The following is a 22,248-nucleotide window of genomic DNA, read 5'->3' on the forward strand; positions in this document are numbered from 1 at the left end:
CTTACCTACATCCTCCACTAGGTGAGAGCGGCTCTCCTTGCCCACTCTAGTGTAGCGGTGAGTTCTCATTGGTTTGTTGGAGCTGACCACAAAGCGGTCCACAGGTCTTCCATCCAGAAGAATTGAAGGCTCCCAGCTCTCTCGCGGGCTCTTATCCATTGAAGTCGGCTTCCCATTATGTGACCGCAAGGGCTTCTCTGCTGCAATACAAATCACACATGGATACATTGCTGTCTCCATTAAAAAAAAGTATTTTTGGATGATGCCTTGCACGCTTGCTGTCCAATACAAAAGCAGTATCAAATGTTTGTTGTGATAAAACCACATCAATGGCAAACCTGTAGTAGCTGGCTCAACGCAATATGCTAGAGTTTAGCATCAGTACAAGCAGCTAACATAAAGATATATTGGGTGAGAGAGTGTTTTTGAAGGCCAAAGGATATTGGACACACATGCTCACACAAGGAGAAGCACATACAGGTAAGCCCTGAGGTCAAAATAGGCCTGTAAAGGCTTCTAAAACACTTTTACAACAGCACCTCTCACCTTGCCACAAAAATCCATAGGCGCTGACCTGCAGCTCAACCCAAATGACTTTGCCTTTAACCCCAATAACGGAACTAAAAACTACCATTACTTACCATTACCATGGCCACCAATGATGTTGATTTCTTTTTGGGTAGGTTGAACAACAGAACGTTACATTCTGCACGCCTGTCTCCGTTCAATCACTGCTTCTAAAATCTGCATATACTGTAGTGTCACAATTTCCCTTCATTTTCCCTCTCTAAATGGGGTTTGTTGTGAAATCATGCCAGAGGCTACAGAATTCCTTATCGCACCTCTGTGAGGCTTCCCTCACACCTGACCCCCAGTTAACTCTCTCAACTCTGTGGTACTTTATGACGAAGAATGATTGTTGCCCTCTGGCTGCAGACATTAACACCAGCGCATCAATCAGTACACTGTCAGAACAAATGTTGGCATTTTATTTGATTGCTTTGTGAGCAACAGCCTAGGGTGTTTTAGCATTGTCCGACGCTTTTCATGCAGAACCAGGAGTATAAGGGAAAAAAAAGAATACCATGAGAATAGAAAGTCCACATCATGGGACATTAAGACAATACAGTAGCAGAATTACAAAGAAGTCACAGAATTAGGAGACAAGTAGAAATATTCCAATAATAATGTGTTAATTTTATGAGGAAAGAAGTCTCACTATTACAATAATAGTCATAGAATTATGAGAACAACATCATAATCACGATCATGATAACACGAGGGTGATGGTGACAATAAAAGTCATAATATTACAACAATATAGTCGTAGAATTATGAGAATACAGTTGTAATGACAAAAACGAAGCAGAGATATGAGAATATCCTGGTTATTTTATGAGGAGAAAAGTCATAATGCTTCAACAAAAAAGCCATAGAATTATGAGTATGAAGTTGTAATTATGAAAATTTATGAAATATCACGTTAATACGATGGTAACTTTATGAGAAAAAAAATCACATTATAATAATATCATCACTGCATTATGAGAGTACAGTTGTATTTTCAAAAATAAAGCCGACATATCACAATTTCATAGTTATTTTGAGGAACAAAGTCATAACACTTCAATAACAAAGTCACAGAATTATGACAAGTTGTAATTATGACAATGAAGATAGCTATCCATTTTTTTATAAGCAATGAAGTGGAAATATTGCAATAATAAAGTTAAAAAAAAGAAAATTAGGGCAAAATATTAGAAGAGTTAAGTGGCAATTTTATGAGAAAGAACTCAGAATCCTCTATTACTATAATAAAAGTCAAAGTCAAATAGTACAATAACAACTTTTTTTACATTCTTCTACAAGAAAGAAGTCTTAATACTACAAAATTGACATATTGCATAAATAAGGTTGTGATTTTATGAGGAAAAAAACGTGAGAGAATTGCAAGTGCGCAGTCAAAATATTACAGCAAGCAAACCAATTGTTTAAAGAGTGTTTTGTTTTGTAACCTATGTATTCATATTTTAGTGGCTGATTTATTGTTACACTTGTACAAGTGTTAAACTGTTACTTTGAAAATTGCCTTTAAAGTTAATAAAGGTTTTATGATGGTGACAGCAACTGATTATTTTCTATTTCCAGTATTTCCGACTGGGAAAAACCTCAAAATCCAAACACAACCTTCCAGAAGGTACTGCATTCAACCTTTAAAGGTTCCACTCTATCTTGCTGACATCATCAGTGCAGTGACAGGTGTGTTTGTGGCCCAGGTGGTACTTGTTTAAAACTTTGGAGTACTGCCTTGACATGACATCATGACACAAGACATGTCATTGCTGGGAGTTTGGGCAGGCAGTCAAGTTGCAGGTGGTTTGGGATTGGGGGGCGTTGTTGGACCACTAGACAGCATGTCAGGTTGCTATAATTGTGTGGAAAGACTAGAGCCATCTTCACCGCACTGTCTCTGCCTTACAGTCCTTTTTATTAAAACACAGCAAAAGTCGATAAAGTTCCTCATTCCAAGGACTCTCTGGAGAACGCTCCTGCAGGATTCCAGCATGTTAAGTGGGGCAGGGAAATTAAATTCCACTGGCTTGCAAGGACATGATCGCCTCTTTTCCCCCCTCCTCTCTCTGTCTCACTTACTTTCCCGCTTTCCAAGAGGAGGTGCAGTGACATTATCCAAATACAGTACGCCTCTGTTCTCTTGTTGCCAAGGTGTCCAGATACACCCACAGGCCCAGTTTCATTAAATGACTTGATAAATAATACACTGACAACCTGATGACATGTGAATAAAGAAAGTCAATGAGCAACGCTCACTTCTCCCTTAACAACTACTGTAAAAATGTCCCAAGAGGGAGCCTTTTAACTGTGAACTGCACTTATAGGCCAAGAAGCAGTGACCTGAAATTGCATTAAGGAGCTCCCATGTGTGAGCGGTGACTGAGTACAAAAAATACTGAAGACCAACACAAACTTGCTGAGGACTGGCCAGGAATGTAAACTTGGAAAAAGCATTGCTTAGTCACTTCTAAAAAAAATTCCAAAGTACACTGCTTTAGATATATTTTTACTAGTCTCATTGTTGCTTTTGTTGCAGTGTTATTTAAAGGATATTTTTGCAATGAATCACATCAGGCGATAGATAACAAACCCGCTGACATTCGCGTTGTAACATTGTTCCATTACTCCAACACGTTAAACTTGGAATTTGAAAAATGTCAGGTTTGTCCTTAAAGGGAACATACATTTTGTCATGCAGCACAGTATTGGCTACTGGGGCATACAATACATAACATAATAATACATAATGCAAATCAGCACATAAATCAAAAGTGCCTATAAAAAATTTAAAAGAAAACATTTTAAAATATTATTTGCATCCATATCTGTTTATGACAATTCCCATCAATTGTTTTTCTATATAATAATAACAATAATAACACATCACATTGTTATAAGACTTTTCTAATGCTCAAAGTAAAGCTAACATTTCTAGTTAATAGTCATTAATTCCCATGGTGTCCAACTGAAAATGTACTTTCCATGGAATTTTTTTCTAAATCTCCCAGAAAATTTCCGCCAATTTCCTTTTGTTTAAACTCCTATAAATAAACAAATAAACCACAAGAAGTTAACTTGAGCATCCATAAAATCTAACTTTCCAAGCCAAAATTGCCACTCCAATATTTAATGTTAAGCTGCATCTCCTCAAAGGCCATTGATTTGCACGTTATTCTTTCTCATCCACCTCTATAATTCAGAACTTAAACACTGCATGTCCATATGGCCACCATATAAGAGCTGTCATTAGTTTCCTCACATAGAAAAAACACATTGGGAGAGTCAAAATTCAGCATAATTGAACATCTGAGCTTGACACCGTACAACTGGTTATTGCAAAGATAAAGCACTTATTTTACCTGTCCATCCACGTCCTGGTGTGCAGAAAGCGACAAGGAGCGCCAGGAGTGTGCTACTTGCGCACAGAGCCATGGTGCGTGTGGCGCACAGCTGCAAGGACAGACGCACCAGCAGACAGGCACAGAGGGGCTGGAACTCAGTGACCCTCCCATTAGAAGCCACTGGGAGTCTCTTGCGCTCTCCCACTGGAAAGACTACTTAAAAATATTGTGTTTTGTTCGGTGAAATTATCATAAATAGACAGATGAATATTGTTTTCCATTGAAAATACATTTTAGAGCAGTTAAAGACAAGTTTCAGTATAAGCATCAGCATAACGCATCTTCCCTGAAGGGTTATAACTTCTTTGTGAGCCTGATTTGAGGAACAGCTCACACTAATTCTGCACAAAGGCAAAGTCGTCCACTAGATGGCGTGCTAAGACACTTTTTAAAAGGTCTACATAAACTTGTGTTTTTACATATTCTGTATTGCAGTGTCTATTAATTGTTTTACACTACTGCAAACTACAACCATATATTATTGAATTCCACATGAAAATCATCAAAATACTCAAATACATTTAAATTAAAAGACAGTCAAAGTGAAAAATCCAAAACAAAAATAACATAAAATAATAATAAATTACATAAAATACCAAAATGTTGACATTAAAGTTAATATTAAATCAAGCACTAAAATTTCATTAATTAATGTTCTTAATTAACACTGACCATTATTCTCTAAAACAAATAAAAAGGCTGATCTTTTAAAAGTTTTGTATTGCATGTGCACTAATGTTTTGACCTTTGTAAGCCTATTTTGACAATAATTTAAACATGTACATAGTTTGATGCAACTTTTAACAAATCTTGCAGACAACCTGATCTACCTTTATCTTTGATTACTTTTTTATTATTTTATTTTATGATATTAGTAGTATTTGGATAGGCTCCAGCATACCCCTGCGACCCTAGTGAGGATAAGCGATATAGAAAATGGGATGGATGGATAGCAGTCTCATTAGTTTATCCAACCATCCATCCATCTTCTACCGCTTATCCGAGATCGGGTCGCAGGGGCAACAGCCTAAGCAGGGAGGCCCAGATTTTCCTCTCCCCGGCCACTTCGTCCAGCTCCTCCCGGCGGATCCCGAGGCGTTCCCAGGCCAGTTGGGAAACATAGTCTCTCCAACGTGTCCTGGGTCTTCCCCGAGGCCTTTTACCGGTCGGACTTGCCCTGAACACCTCCCCAGGGAGGCGTCCGGGAGGCATCCTGACCAGATGCCCAAGCCACCTCATCTGGCTCCTCTCAATGCGGAGGAGCAGCGGTTCTACTCCGAGTCTCTCCCGGATGGCAGTGCTTCTCACCCTATCTCTAAGGGAGAGCCCAGCCACCCTACGGAGAAAACTCATTTCGGCCGCTTGTACCCACGATCTTGTCCTTTCGATCATTACCCAAAGCTCATGACCATAGGCGAGGGTAGGAACGTAGATCGACCAGTAAATTGAGAGCTTTGCCTTTTGGCTTAGCTCTCTCTTCACCACAACAGACCGATGTAGAGTCTGCATCACTGCAGACGCCGCACCAATTCGCTTATCGATCTCGCGTTCCATCCTTCCCTCACTCGTGAATAAGACCCCAAGGTACCTAAACTCCTCCACTTGGGGCAGGATCTCATCCCCGACCTAGAGATGGCATTCCACCCTTTTCCGGGCCTCATTAGTTTATTTGCTTTTATAGTGCAATTTGCAATTCTTTTATTGGATCTCATAAGATAATGCAGGGACAGGTGATGCTGCAAGCCTGTCATACACGTCTGTAGATACCAGCCTCAATTGTAATCACACTAATTACTACTTTCACTGCCCCCTTGAATCAAGTGTGCGACTCACAGATCTAATGAATAATACGAGCAGCTTGTCTTCACAAAGTGTCATAGAAGCACATGCAGTACTTTACTGGCACTGGCACTCATATACAGTACTGTACAGTATACAGTACCCTAAATGAAACATAGCTATGTAAAATTAGACTTGTACAAGCCACGACACAACGAGAAACAACACTGCGTCCACTGGTGAATAAAAACAAGCTTATGGCAACCCCTACTGTACATGCCGGAAGAGATGTAACGCAACATGTCAGTTAACACACATGACTGAGATTATTTCTGAGCAAAAAAGACAAGATGCTGCAAATAAGTAGGACACTTCTTGCTGATATACTATACAGTATAAGACAAGACTGGAAGTCCAGCTGGGTTTATACAACCTTGTCTTCATGCTTGATTTTCTGCCACAAAAAAGGGAGTAAGGTAATCGTACATTGTGTTTTCATGAATCAGTGTCCCTCCTGTGTGATTAATGCAGGATGAAACGTGTGCAGTCTTTTATTTGTCATTAAACTTAGCTTATTTTCCCCGCTTGCATGACAGTTAATTAATATTCAAATGCTATTTTTGAAATTGCCTCAAAGGTTAATAAAGGTTTTATAATGGCACCAGTCTGACTCTGGAAGAGATCCTTTCTATTTATATTTTTTCCTATGCAGCACTACTGCATAGCTACATCATTTACTGGACATAGCAAAATAATCCATTGTATTGTATACTGTACATTTACTGAGAGTACAGTTCTATGTGACCTGTCTGTCAGATGCCTAAAGGAAACATCACAATGCTCTTAAGAGGTGCTATCTGTCTGAATATTTGAATTCATGAAAGGTTTCCTATGCATTGCCACAAAGATGCAAATGCAAGGGAGGAGTAGGTCCCATGCCAGTTGCATGAAAGTCAGCAATGTGAATCACATTTCTGGAAAATGACAAACAACTCCAGTTTCTATCTATTCATTTTCTATATTTATCACCACAGGTGAGCAGGAACCTGCAGTATATGTGCCCTGTGATTGACTGGTGACCAGCCCAGGGTGTAAACAAAGTCAGCTGGGATAGCCTCCAGCTCACCCATGACCCTGAACAGGATAAGCAGTACTGTATAGAAAAAAATGAACTTAAAAGCCTTATTCTGGATTTAACTAACCATATAAACCGTATACCATGTACGGTAAACGTGCCGCTATTGTTTTTTGTGCAACTGTAGGAGATATTATTAAATAAAAATTCCATTTTAGATTTGGTGAATCTTAATTACTTGAAGAATAAAACACCCAATAGTCCAGTTGACAAGTCTTACCTGATCTGACTCCTGCATGACCAGAACTGTCCTGGATAAAGAAAAAAAAAAGTGAGAAATTGGTTGCTTAGCAACTGGTCAGCATCTGTCTCAGCCATTTAATCCTTGCACATTTTGCAGCTCATTCATTACAAGTTTAACTGAAGCGTGTAACGTAAACAACTCACTTAATAGTGACAAAAAAGACTTCTTTTATAGTTTTTTTGTTTGTTTTGTTCAATCTATATAGCTATATATAGTCATGAAAAAAACGATTAGACCACCCTTGTTTCGTCAGTTTATTGATCCATTTTAATGCCAACTAAAGGCACATTTGTTTGGACAAATATAATGATCATAACGAATATAGCTCATAAGAGTTGAATTTAAGAGCTGATATCTAGCAACGTCCACGGTTTTCTTGATAACAACCAAAATCACTTAAGTTCTTACATGAATGGCTGTAGCATTGCACTGCCAAAAAAATTAACTCTTATGAGCTATTTTTGTTGTCATTTTTATATTTGTCCAAACAAATGTAACTTCAGTTGTACCAGGCATTAAAATGAACAAGAAACTGAAAAATCAAGGGTGGTCTAACATTTTTTTCCCATGACTCTAGCTCAATATAGATAGCTCCTACAGTAACAATATTATACAGGCATACACATACTGGCCACCTGTAAAATTTGATGCGATGTCAAGGTATAATGTGCCATTACAAAGATAATTAGCACTTTTTAGAGTGCAGTGTATTATAGTAATGAAACCGTTGTTTAATTAAATCCAGTGACAATGCCTATCAAAAGCAAACATTATTATCTCTGTAAACGCAAAAATGCACATATACGTTCTCATGAGGTGCAGTGTATGTTGAGCTGCTGTGTTACTGGGAAGCTTTATTTGAAACCCCCCCCCCCCCCCACCACCATCACTTCCCCTGTCCCCACCCACCGTGCCTCCCTCCACCAGAGCAACAAGGAGATGCTCAATGCATTCTGCAGCCTGCGGAGCATCTGAGCACGCAGTGAACTCACACCTTGCTTGTGTGTAGATTAAAACCACAAAACACAAGACAAGAAAAACACAACTGAATCTACATGGTGCGCGCATGGAAAAGGATTTAAGACTACGGAGGATCCACTCAGGAGGAGAGGCTCATTTAAAGACCAGATTCCCAGCAGCAGCAGCTTCAAGTTTCCTTGTGTGGAGTAACATCTTACTCCCCCTGCCAGGGTGGACTCATGATGTCCCTCACGGTTCACCTGAAGTCGGTCACCAACCTCAAGGGGAAAGGTGACCGCATGGCCAAAGTCACATTTCGAGGTAGGTGGATGGGCGAGTAGAGAAAAGTTACTTTTGCTCTGTGTTGCGTCAAAAGTTGGAACAAATTGGGATGACACTTTGTCTATCTACTGTGTCAATAGATACAGTACATGTGTGAGACTTCTATTAAGAGATTTTGAATGATGTTATAACAGTAATACCTGTCGGTTAAATGTGTTTATGACCAATCCAATTCAATCAATTCATTTTATAAACACTGTTTCCAAAGTGCTGCTGCATGACCACCAAATGTGAAAAAATTCTGCCACATTGAATACACTATAGTGGGACTTCTGAAAAACAGTCAAATATGGGACCTAAAATAAATATCTGCTTACAATTGACGAGGTTACTTAAATAAGATTTACATGAGCTTTTAAACCCTATGCTTGATGTGTTTGGGTTTTCTCATTAAGAGTTAATGATGAGGTAGGGCTGGGCGATATGGACCAAAACTCATATCCAGATATATTTAGGTTGAATATAGATATACGATATATAGCCTGATATTTTTAAGCAAAGTGAGTTGTGAGTGTCAAGTTGTTTTATTAAAATAAATACTTTTTGAAATTTTAAAGCTTCATGCAATGTGCACATTTAAAAAATCTCAACTGTAAATAGCCTCTAAAATAAAGTAGGCCATTCTCTGTTTGACATAAATATACAAGAAGTCAAATATAATCTTTTTTTATAACAAGCCTTTAGCTATGCTCAAATCCTCAGCTAATAACAAAAGTACAAAAGAACAAAATATGAAGAAGCCCCCGGTTTAAGAGGACATTTTAAAATGTCAGCAATTAAAAAATACTTTAAATTGATCAGTAGTATTTTTTTAGGTAAACATTTTTAGAAGACACAAGCATGTCCTTATTTTGTGCCAGGAACACCATCCTGTCAACTGCATCAGGCTTAGCAAATGTCTGTCTGACTTCCTTGTACATTTGTGGTAGAGCTTGTCGTGCTAAATAATTGCGAGCTTCCTCCTCCTGCATGCAGGGATGAGGGAGGTACAGCGCAAATCCAGTCTATATCAATATCAACGATATGGTTGGTTTTGATATCGTGCTTAAAGCAAATATTTTTAAAATATCGATATATCGCCTCGCCCTATGGTGAGGTCACATGATGATGAGACATGGACGGGGCTCTGGAGGGGCGTGTGTTTGTATGTGCATTGTGGTCATGTGCTTTAGTGTTATTCAAGGTTTTTAACAGCTACCATAAACATAACCTATGAGCCAGTGGTGTACCGTCAGGGCCAGCAAAGCCTTCTCTGCTGGCCTAAACACTATCAGAAGCACTGACCTACATTTACAAGTTAAAATCTAGCATTTGTTCCATGAAATTGTATTCATTTATTCCCAACACTCTATTATCATTATCTTGTCACGTCTCTTGGTTTTTCCTCCAATATGTATGCTAGTACAGTGTGTATGCTAGATTTTTTTAGTCCAATCAGATTTCAGCTTTTATGTGTTGCCATATCAATGTAATCAGGACCTTCAGAATTAGGAGCGCTGGCCTACATCACTTAAACATTATTAGTAATGGGGCTGTTTCTTTTTCATCCTCTGATCAATTGATGTCCAAAAACCTATGCCTAACACTCAAAAGTTACCAGTGCGCCTGAACACATCATCACATGAATAGCGCAGCGCTTAAGTGATCCTGTTCTGGCACAAAAAGCTGGCTAGCGACTAGCGACTAACAAGTGTTACATGTTATCATGAATGTGCCTGTTACTACATGGTTAGAGCAAGGATATAAAATGCTAAAACATTGGAGGTTTTTGGAGCTGTTTTAATAGCAGGCTTTGTAGGCGATATAGCTGTGTCCCACGTGCATTGATTAGCTGCCTCTTTTTACCTGTTTTTATATCTTTAGAACACACAGGAAAGAGAAAACGTGTGTTCATGTCTCACATAAGGATTGAGATGTGCAGTTTTCATTTAAGCGGTGGATTGGGTTACTTAATATTTCCACTTATATTTTGAGAGCCACAAACGATGAGCTCTGAAAGACATGCTACCAAATGGTCAATGACTTGGCTGATAATATCCATGTTTTTCAACTAATCTTGCTCAAATTTTACATACACATATTTGTCAATCCCCTAAAGGTGCAGACCAAATTTTGTGTCGATTTGGCTAAACATCCTAATGTTGTATACAGTGGGTGCTTTGCAGAGCACATTGAGCAGTGTGAGAAATTTCAAGTCAAGCTGACTTGCCCTTTAGTGTTTAACACCGTGTGGTGTATTTGTCGGAAATATAATAGCACAGGCAACATAGTAGGAGTGTATGTTTTGCCAAATTGTCCTCCTTTTGTGTGCAGCGATTCAAATATTTTTTTGTTAACTCTCTCATGTAAAAAGCCTAATTTTTAAAGAAACTAGAATTTTCATCCCTTTCCTGACTTGACCTGCATTGAGCATCCTGTCAGACAGACCAAGAATCAGTGTTGCGCACAGGGATTACAGCCATCAGCATTGGACTGTGTGTGCGCGTGTGTGTGTGTGTGTGTACTTGTGTGTAAGAGGAGAAAATCTTAGACAGCATTAAGCCCGAAGGTCAAAGGCAAACGTTCAATCCTAGCTTGTATCTGATTCACTGATTAGACTTAACATCAATATAAGGATGTCACGGGACCACCTCCCTTTTCCTTTTTCCTGCGTGCGTATGTGTGCGTGTGTGTTTCCAGTGTGTTCACTGGGGAAGGGAGGGAAGGTTTTGGCATTGTGAATTGTGCTGCAGCAAATTCACCAGGTTCTTAGCGGTACATGCATCATGTCATCCAAGTGGACATGCAGACTGTTTTAAAAGCACCCCTTCGTCTGTTTGCTTCAATTCAATTGCTTGTGTGTGTTTTGTTCTAACAACCAGTTGTTCCTCCATCTGAGCACAGATCAAGTAGAACCTAACATTAAAGGGCTGTCTTTCTTTGGAATAATGTTTTATAGGTCTTACCTTCTTTGTTTAATTACATATTGTAACGTAGTGTCAGTTGGACACGCTTCTGCCTTTCATGGCAGAGGGTATGGGTTTGATTTTTTGCCAGGGTTCCATCCGGAAGGGCATCTGGCATTAAAAAAACTTGTGTTGTTGACTCACTGCGACGACTCCAAGAGGGAAGTGCTGAATGTGGAAAAAAAATGTAGTGTCAGTTGGATGCTGGTTTTCTTCCAATATCTAGCACAGTTATCTAGCATAATTACTGGATTATGACATTATTGTTAATGTTGGCGAAATATGATCATACTGTGTCACAAATAATGTTACGATTTCCACCCTTAGTGACCAGTATCCAGTCCGAGATAAGAGGTGTAGAAAGTAGACGGATTTGTACGCTTTACCAGCAAGACGCAGCAGCTAATTGATCGTTCCCCTAAAAGCTGTCCTTAGGTTTTACCGTGAGGTATGACAACTTCCTGTCTAACGGGGAAAACGGTCTATCAGGAGGCTCTGTGCAAACTGTAAATGACGACAAGTACAGCCAGTCTACACATAATCCTGAATTAAACAAGTCATACTGTAATAGAATAAGACATGCAAAGCACAGCATTGATCGTCTTTTTATCAGAGAACTTTGAACCAGCTTGTTATTTGATAAGAGACACAGACTGAGCAAAATAGGCATTATAACTTCATTGGCTTTGATGAGCCCACCCTCTTATCTGCAGTTTCAATTCTCTACGCTTCTACTCAGCAGCTGCACAGTAGCCTGAAGTACAGAATGCAGTTAAAGAGCTAACTACATTACAGTTCACCAGATTAGACATTCTGCTTAACACCGTCTTTTAACCGCTGGTCGTGCTGTGGTTTGCATAACTCCTCCTCCTACTCCTCCTCAATTTTGCATTCACAATCAATTCATATACGAGCACATGCAAGCTTGCGACGTAGCTCTTTCCACCGCTTATAAATGATAACCTGCACCTTGTGCAAATGACACAGAACAACTCAAAGTCACAAAAGTCAGGAAAGTTGCAGTAATACAGTGTTGTATCCTGAAGTGATGGTACACAAAAAACAGATACTGTAGAGCAAACAAAGCAATGTAGTAGCAAATAAATTGCAAATATGACGCATTAAAAGATGAATAAGTCTTACAGGATTGGTGTTTAAACAGAAGAATGTCTACTTTTATGCAAGTTCTTTCTTTCATGCTTGTCTGCACAAATAAAAAAAATCTTCAGTTCTTCTCTTGGCACTTTTCTTTGCTCTTTATATGCCGGCAAGGCCATAATGCGCCATGATTAGCAGACGGTTTTTAGTTTGAAGTGGAGCACCTTACATAAGCTTCACGCCAACTACTTCCACAAACCCACATCTCGGTGGAATAAAATTCTCAGCGAAGGCAGCAAAGCTTCTGTTTTGAATAATGTAGGAGGGATTTCATAATCCTCTCTGGTATTTAAGTGGTGCTAACTTAAAAAAAAAATCAAAAGGGTCTGTTTTTTGTGAGGGGCCTAGGTGGACACCATGAAAAAAGTTGACATTGGGAAAATTTAGGAAAACTAACCAAATTCAAGTGCAGTTATAATAAGAGGAACTACTAACAAATGTATTAATAAACAATTTCTTCTTGAGTGGCAGTTTGATTGGCAGTAGATAATCAGCTAACTACTACTAAATGCAAGATAAGAGGTGGAGGCTAGAGGTGGGTCCAGATGTAATTATTAGCGCTGTCTCGACGTTGAGAGGCGCTGGCCAAGACAAAATGTTAAAATTATCTCATTTTGATGAAGTGATGGCCAATTTTAAATGAACAAACTAAGAATCAAGTTTATTTGTAGTTCTAAACATAATGAAGATGTTTTTACTCACTTTTTTTGTCTCTCCTTTGAGGATATGCTTTTTTCCTACATACATCTCTTCCAACATCATATGCAAATAATATGCAAATTAGCCAATGACATCATCTAGCGACTTCCGAGCACAGCCAATAGCTACTTTTCCTATTGAGGAGTTGGCAGTTTTTTTGGAGTGATCCAAAAAGTCAATCTATAATCTTTCTACCAATATAGATAAAATACAGAGTACTTAAATCACAAAAAGGTTTTTGACACTGTCTTTATTTCTCTACATGAGCTGTCTGCCTGCGCTCAAACATCGAACACCTGCACAAAACAAACTACCGCACAAAGACAATTACACACAAACGCCAGCCGCCATTCATGTGCATAACAAAGCAACCAGGTGCAGATCGCACGAGTGAGTTAGGTGACCATGAGCAATTCTCTGCCCTCTACATTATGCAAACACTCGCTGGACACTTTATTAGGTACACCTGCATAATCAAAAATGGTGTCTTAACAAAATGCTCAATTTCAATAATGTCACAAACATAGACGTTAACAACAATATTGTTATAATAATGCGTAGTTTTAGCTCAGTCTACACAAGTGACCTGTATTTGCAGCATGTCAAACTTGAGCAGATTAAATTAAATACCACCAATTGATTGCACTCACTTTTGTGTCATACAAATGATGCGGCTCACTTCAACAGCAATGACATTTATTGCGACATTTATGTGGCTATTCAATCACGTGACCTAACCTCATGTTTTATTTCCTATTAAACTTTCAGGTTTGTCCTTCTACAGCCATGTGGCGGTCAACTGTGAGGAGGTGGCTCACTTTAATGAGGTTTGCATCTTTTTATTTCCTACTTCCACAATGACAGATGGCCAATTTTCCAGACTGTAATGCAGTTAATAAGGCCCTAATTTAACATACAAGTTTGTTTGTAAACAAATTAGACGTGCAGTCAAATTAATGATGTTATTTGACAGCATACTCGCAATGGAACAATTATCTTGTCACGTGTTAATTACAAACATGGTTCCTACTGTATAGTGAAACCTCGGTTAGATTCCAGATTCAAGATTCAAGATTCAAGAGTTTTATTGTCATGTGCATAGTAAAACAGGCAGTTATACCATGCAATGAAATTCTTATTCTGTTCATTCTCCCAAGAAAAGAAAGAAAACACAAGAAAAAGAATAAGAACATAAGAAACATATGTACCAATAAATTAAGCAACAACAACAGAAAAGACATTAATACCGATAAATAATACAAATAAATAAATAAATAAATAAAGTGCTATGAGTGTGTGCATGTGTTGCGTGCGGCGTGTGTGAGTGCTTCATTGAGAAGCCTGATGGCCTGTGGGTAAAAGCTGTTCGCCAGCCTTGTGGTCCTGGACTTCAAACTCCTGTAGCGTCTGCCTGACGGTAGGAGTGTGAATAATGAGTGTTGTGGATGTGTGCTGTCCTTGATGAGGTTGTGTGTTCTGCGTAGGACTCTAGATTTATAAATGTCTTGCAGTGAGGGGAGGGCTGCCCAACAACGTTCTGTGAGGTCTTGATCACCCGCTGGAGTGCCTTCCTATCACGTGTTGTACAGTTACCGTACCAAACAGTGATGGAGGCTGTAAGGACACTTTCGATAGTGCATCTGTAGAAGCAACTAAGGATTTTGGTGGACATGCCAAATTTCCTCAGTCTTCTCAGGAAGTACAGTCTCCTTTCTGTCAGGAAAATAGACAGAAGGTAAAAAAAGGGACAATATCCCTGTCTATTGGTCTCCCTGAAGGGAAATTCAGTTTTTACACTGCGTTCTTGAACATGCTGCATAAAGGGTAGGGCAGAAATACACTCAGGCACAATCACATACCATAGACATGGACTATGAGAGATAGAGGCTGCACACAAAAGAGCACCCCATGCAGTGGGGGGGTATATACTTTGCTCAAAGGCACCTACAACAGTTATTTTATTCCACAGTCAAACTTGATTATGCCAACTTCTAGTCCCTAAATCAAGTCCTTACAAGCTAAGCTCTCTCAAGTATCCCGTACAGTATACAGTACTGTATATATAATACAGTATATTTTATACACTCCCTGGTGGGTCCTAATTTTTTCACATGATATTTGCGCCCTATGGGTTGCGCTCAAAATGCTTTAGAGGACATATTACCACCATACATGTAACACATATGACCTCCATTTTTTAGAATCCTTGGACAAATGGTCAATGCTTTATGGACAATTAGTTGTGCTTGTCAGTTCCCTGAAGGTGTGTACCAACTTTTGTGCTGATTCAGCTTAATATGCATAGGTTCTCAATTATTTTCTGTCATGCCCCACAGAAATGACAGAATTGTTTTCACTCCCCCCCGGAAATTGAAATACTATTGAGAAACTGAAAATAGGTATTTATTTATCTGGACTGTACAGACCAAAATCAAAACTGAAACCAGCAAAATATAACCAAATGGAGAGCAGTGAGCATACAAGTATTTGACTTATGGGGTCAAACGTTGTAATTTAATAAGAGTGCCACTATATGGTGTATTCACAACAAAAAAATTGCAGAGGCAACACAGTTGGGGTGCATGCTTTGACAAATTTTCACTCTTTTGTGTGCAATGCTTCCGGAGTAGAAATCTTAGTTTACAAAAATACATACAGTAGGTGTTTTTTCCACAACTGTACACTGCAATGCCACTTTGTCTTACTAGATTATCACGAGTAAACAAACATCCAAAGCACTTTAGTCTCTGCCATGCTTTGCTTTTATACAGAAAAGCATTTAGCCTTTGATGGGCTCTCAAGTTGGGGTGGTGGGTGGTTGGGGGGCTGCTTCCTTTACTGATAACCGAAGCTTTTGTTTATGCTTTAATCAGGAACATTGTTGAATGAGTCCACACATTTGGAAATGGCCACAATTCTGCGGATACACAAAATCTGATAAATTCTCATACCTACGCATTCTCATACCACCTAAAAATGTTTAATTTTGAAGACAGCGGCGTGTTAAGTCCAAGCCAAACCCAGTTATTGGGGCCCCCCCACATTGCTGTATTGACCAAAAATATTTTAAAAATTAATGTTTATCATCTACTAAAAAGTGTGAATATGAGAAAATTGTCCTATTTCCTGAGGTAGATAAAGTCCTTAAAATCCGCCTGGAGGCTTATTATTACACAATAAGTGAATCATCTTTTGCTTTAATTGACCATTAAGCAACATTTAACATGCAGTACTTTACTGCTTTAACACTCACCCCTAAAACTACTGCATTCTCCTTGTGCGTCTACATATGTTGTGACTGTGAAAAAGGTTGACACTTTTGGTAGTTTTCATAAAACTACATGTGAGGGAAGGGGGGGGCAGTCGAAACAATCCTGCTAGATTACGCATTTTAGTGTAGTTTTAAGCACTTGAATTAAGATGTACATTAAATCAAAGGAAACTAATCAATAATCAGTTTTTATGAGATGTCTGGGGTCCTTGGAACTCTTGGGGCCCGAGGAAATTTCCTGTTTGCCTAATGGTAAGTCCGCCCCTGTTTAAAGACTAAACTGCTTTTTAAGGTGTGTCTGACATGGAAATTGGGTTTAAAGTTCAGCCAAAAGGGAGCTGAATCCCTAGATCTGTTCTTACCCTCATGGGTCATGTCTGCGAGAAAAGTGGGCAAAGGGGAGAAACGTGTCAGAAATATCTATGATGACATTATCCCTTGCTTGAACTGAGCGTCTATTACTGATCTCTTGTGACAGTGTCTCATTTGTTGCTCTCTTGTCTGCCTCTGTGCTGGAGGAGTCATTAGCATCACTCAGCATCAATAAAATGTCCAGAGGATAGGCTTCAAGTGGCTCCCGAGACCTTGTGTGTTTGTATATGTGGGGGGTTTTACGTACACTGGTGCCAGAGCATGTATACATAGCGTCCTGTTGGCCTGTAGCCTTTCTGTGAATTACTGAAATGATGCTTCATACATACATAGCGCTGCAACACTTGCATGGCTCAGTAAGCTCAGTCAGGCCCCCTGGTATTGAGGGCCCATTAGCATAGAACTGTGAGTCTTGTTGCTTTATGCATGGTCTAGCAAGAACGCCTTTGAACTAGTATGCCGAATGCCTGGATAGGGAATGCGTATTCATTATTCATCCCATGGTGGGATTTAGCTTTTAGCAACAGCCTCCACCACTGCCTCCCCCTCACTAGTTAAGACAGAAGTAGAGCAGAGAACAGCCAAGCCTGCAAGTTGTATGAAGTTTGGATGCTTGGCAACACTCCGAGTGTTTGTGTGTGTGTATGTGTATGAGATAGTGGGGTGCATGTTAGTTTACTGAAAAGATGTCCAAAGACTTGACTTTGCAGTAAAGACCTCATGCAAAAATGATGATGCGCAAATATTCTTTCTCCATGAGTGAGCGTCCAGCTGCTGCAGTTTGACTTTTTAATAAGAAGCTTGTGATTATGTCACACAAGACTGAATGTTATTACTTCTTTTTGGATGGTTTAAGTTGGACCTGCCACGCTGGATCCTGTGATTCATAAGAGCACCGAATAACTAGAAACGTGTTGAAAGTTAATAACCGGTTCTGACAGGAATAAGAACTATGGGATCTCATGTGTAGTTTAATTGGGGTGCAGCAAAAGGGTCCAAAGGGTGTACTGACACTAGCTTAATTATACGGTGCTTGGGCCCACTTAACACTTAAAGTCCTCCACATTTGGCAAGTGTGAGCGCTCTGATCCATGCTCAGGTTTGGCACACTTCCCCTCCTCTGGCACAACTGACTATAATGCGATAACAACCACCTTTCATTAAAAGAAAAAACGATTCAAAATAATCCAAAGTTAAAACCTATGGCATGCTCACATATTATCAAGTACATTCACTTGCTGAATGAAGATGTGTCATTTAATTAATGTGATCGCTCCTCCCATAAGTTATACATGACAGAAGCTCCCTTGCACAGTAGAAATAAACAGACAGATTTGAAATAACACTCAAAATCATCCACAAGGTCAGAAATATTGCCTTGATACGGCAGCGTACAAGTGATGGAACTAGCAAATGAGCCGACGCGCGAATGTTCAGCAGAGGGAAGGTTAATCGTGCCCAAGTCCTAATGAAAGATAAACATAATACAACACAAAACAACTTGAGACAGTCCTGTGACATCAGGCTAGGCAAGGAGCTGGTTGGTTAAACACAGATGCAGGCGTGCAGAGCTAATCCCACAGAAAAGTAATGAGTGAGGAAGACAATCACATGGAAGCAATGATTGAAGCCAGGCTCTATCATCATCACATCATTAAAACATATCACTAGCTTTGAGGTTCTTCACCCCACTGATCACAGAAGCACTACAGTATAGCTGTGATGTGAACAAGCATATTGCCAACATCTTTTATAAACGGCATGCATTAGTTTTAAAATGCAGGGCTGCTCCAGTGAGTTGCTTTTCTATATCTTTTCTATCTCAGTATCTTCAATAAATGACATACACTATACTGTATAACCTAATATTGTTGTGTTTGACCTAAAACTTAATGATGATGCAAAGTTTGTGTGTCTGTTTGAACCAGTATGAGTCAGTTTGGACCTGCTCGGCTTTAATAAGTCCAACTCAGCAGTAACAATATGCCTAACAACACTATAAGAGCGGAATATGCAAGTAAGTAAAATTATTCCAGTGAAAAGAATGCTGTCTCAGCTGAAAAGCGTTTAAATGTTGTTGGTATCCTCTGGGCGCTACTCTTCTCTTAAGGAATTCTGGGCCTGGATCAAGCATGTTTTTCGTCATTATATGTTGTCCACAGAAGTATCTACAGTGCCAATTAGTATGTTTTGGTGTCCATCTTACAAAGGCAGCACAATTTAATGGAGTTACAATATCTGTCCACCTAAAGCGCTTCATGTAAAAACCGTGTTCAAGGGACTGTATGCAGCTCACTCCAAATAATATAACACCACCACCGCTGGCTAGCATATATTACCGATAGGGGTTTAAAAGAACAGAATGTTTAAAAAAACAAAAAAACATCTGTATCTGTCACAATTTGAAGTTAAACTTAAATGATTGGCGTTCATGGCTGTCACTCGCTGCTGTCTCGTAGACATGTACATGTTCATAGAGCGTGCACAATCCCAAAAACAGTTTCTCAGAATATGGAGTCATTGTGTGGTTATGATAGCCTGTACATTTGATGACTTTGCCACATAGCTATTATTAGCTGAAAACGAACACAACCAGTGCTTGTGCGTGTTACGTCTCATGTACTCAAAGCAGGAAAAGGCGAGATACAGTCGTCCCTCGCTGCATCTTGGTTCGAACATCGCTCCCGCACTCTTAACGCGTTTTTAAAAAAAAAATTTCATTAATAACTGTTTTGTTGCTGCCTATGGCCCATTATTAGTCTAAAACAGGTGTCGCCAACGTGTCGATCGTGAGTTACTAGTCGATCTTTGGGGCTTTGCCGGTCGATCGCAAGAACATTTTGAAAAAAATGTATTATCATATCAGTGCCCTCACCACCCCATGAGCAACCAACAGGCACGTATTTTGTCCACTGAACACGCCCGTACGCCTCGCCGCTATCCAGGTTCATGGCCGAGACCAGGCATCTTGGTCTCAAACAGGTTGGTGACCACTGGTATAAAATATTGAAAGACATGTGGTATCCTGGTCACTAGGTGTCAGTAATGACACAAAACATTGACGACACATGACATTAAAATAGATTACCTTAACAATACCTGTAGTCAGCCATGACATGTCTAACGTGATAGGGTGAAAAAAAAGTTCTCCCATTCCATGTGGATGTGGTAAGTTTTTGGCTTTACAATAAATAAATTGGAGGCAAACTAGTTAGCTCGCTAGCTTGCTTTGCTTAAAGCCGTGGCTGTCACTTGCGTCACTGCAGTGATCCTGTAGCCTGCGCATTAGCAATGTGTTGTAAACTAAGAATAATAAGAGTGTAAAGGTAACTATAGGGGTGTTATTTCATGTCTACAGGGCTCTAATTATGGTAAAAAAATGATTTAGAAAGTCAAACAGGTTTTCTGTGCTCTAGCTACTAAAATATTCATTTTTATACATGTATTATTGAATCCTACTTCGTGGAAATTCACTTACTGTGGTCGGGCCTGTGACCCATTAATTGTGTTAAATCGGGGCCAACTTGTGATGCCATTTATACATTCGAATGCATGTCGCCCTATAGGTAGCTGTAGGAATCAGCTGCATAGTCTCTTTAAGGCCCGTTCTGGCCATTGAGAGCACCAACAATGTGAAACCATGACTTTTACCAGCTCATAAAAACACAGTTTCTACTTCTTCATGAGCCTGTGGCTTCTTGTACTTCATGAAAAAATGATCTGTAATGACTAATGAATAAGTTCTCTCCCACCAAATGAGGAAGAGGCTTCTGCTTCCTAATAAGAATGTGACTTCTCATGAGATTGTCATTTCCACTGCTTAGCGAGAATGATTATAAAAAGAAGACTGCCATTTACCTTCTACTAAGTGTGGCTGCCCCTGCCTCCAAGAACAGTCTATCGTCATCTCTTTTATCCTTTAAAAAATATATCCTAAAAAAAACCCACACAATTCTTGAAGGCTTGAATTAAAATGCATGTCATACTGTATAAGACAACAGCAAGCACTCACCTATTGCCAGATAAAAGGTAGGGTTGCTGTCAATATAAAATGTTTCAAAGTGCTGTCATTCATCTGCAAAAAACTAAGTACACGCTTCATAATTATTGAGGTCTTTTCATTCTCTGTGACCATGGCAACAGTCCTTAGATATGAAATGATTGCCCTGGTATTGCCATGTTACAATATAATAGGATCACAGCAGTAAAATACACGCTTCAGTTGAGCATTTAGCTCTCGTGATGACAGCCTGTGGCGTTAAGACATCAGGTTATTGAGATCGTACCTGTGTCACTTTTAATGAGTAGACCGCAACTGCCAATTAGGCTGTGTATGGTACAGTACGGAAGGTTCGGGGCAACATCTTGGAGTAGTAATGACCAATTTTTAGACGGTCTGTAAAACTCTGTAAAAGCTGTAAAACTCAACCAGTTGTTTCCTTTCATTACATTGAGGATTTTCTTGTGTATACCTTATATCACTAGTGAGTGCATCCATCACATTTCAGCAATTATTTTTATTGTATCTTCTCAACGGACAGTAACTATAGGTATTTTAGTAGTCTGTATATAGCCAGTATAGCAGTGCAGACGTATTATACACTGTACATAAACAACACACAGCAATTATTGTCTAAATAGTTGGCAACACAAGTGAATACCAAGATAGTTGTGCCTTACAAACAGTCAAAACATGGTGGTGGTAGCATGATGGTCTGGGGCTCATTGAGTGCTGCTGGCGCTATAGGGGGCTGTGGTAAATTGAGATGAATTCCAACTTGTACTGTGACATTGTGAAGCAGAGCATGATCCCCTCCCTGGGGAAACTGGCCTGCACGGCAGTTTAACAACATGATAACAAGCCCAAACACACTTCCATGATGACAAGTGCCTTGTCTGCAGACATGAACCCATTTGAGAACCTGTGCGACTTCCTCAAGCAAAAAGTGTAGTGCAAGGTGTCAAAAAATCCCCCTGGAAGAGGGTTCCAGTAACAACCTTTGCATCTGTGGTGAATTACATGCCCAAGAGGATAGTAAATCATTAAATCTATACTGCTTTCCAAGCCGTGCATTGATTACACTTAAGTTATAGCCAAGTTTCGTTTCTATAGTATTGTCCATTGAGAAGATATAATAAAATGGTTGCTGAAATACGAGTACTGCACTTATTTTTGTGCTATATTGTGTTATCTGGAATGGGTTTTAGAGAAGTTAGAAGAAGTAGCACAAATCCTGGTGCCTGTCTTATTTGTCTTTGTTTAATTGTGCGTGTCGACATGATTACGTAAAATTATTTCCACAAAACTATGCAGAGGGTTGGCACACTAGCTATGGAAATTTCGGTGTGGATCCGGATAAAGGTACTGA

General features: G+C 39.4%; 2 protein-coding genes across 12 annotated transcripts in view; one reads left to right on the plus strand and one right to left on the minus strand.

Moving 5' to 3' along the window:
• fndc1 (fibronectin type III domain containing 1) overlaps window positions 1-22,248 on the minus strand; it is a 65,043-nt gene that overhangs the window by 24,317 nt on the left and 18,478 nt on the right. For all 3 annotated transcript variants that reach the window (XM_054761235.1, XM_054761236.1, XM_054761234.1), the window contains exons 5-7: window positions 7,109-7,139; window positions 3,933-4,127; window positions 6-200 (exon numbers count right to left, since the gene is read on the minus strand). In XM_054761235.1, coding sequence (XP_054617210.1) covers window positions 6-200; window positions 3,933-4,127; window positions 7,109-7,139 — 421 coding nt within the window. The remainder of the gene's footprint in view (window positions 1-5; window positions 201-3,932; window positions 4,128-7,108; window positions 7,140-22,248) is intronic.
• The window catches only part of otofa (otoferlin a), a 61,098-nt gene continuing 46,923 nt past the window's right edge, over window positions 8,074-22,248 (plus strand). For all 9 annotated transcript variants that reach the window (XM_054761230.1, XM_054761228.1, XM_054761233.1 and 6 more), the window contains exons 1-2: window positions 8,074-8,413; window positions 14,005-14,063. In XM_054761230.1, the coding sequence (XP_054617205.1) occupies window positions 8,332-8,413; window positions 14,005-14,063 (141 nt within the window). In that variant the 5' untranslated portion in view covers window positions 8,074-8,331. The remainder of the gene's footprint in view (window positions 8,414-14,004; window positions 14,064-22,248) is intronic.

Source organism: Dunckerocampus dactyliophorus, chromosome 19 (assembly GCF_027744805.1).
Source record: "Dunckerocampus dactyliophorus isolate RoL2022-P2 chromosome 19, RoL_Ddac_1.1, whole genome shotgun sequence".
NCBI classification, from domain to species: Eukaryota; Metazoa; Chordata; class Actinopteri; order Syngnathiformes; family Syngnathidae; genus Dunckerocampus; species Dunckerocampus dactyliophorus.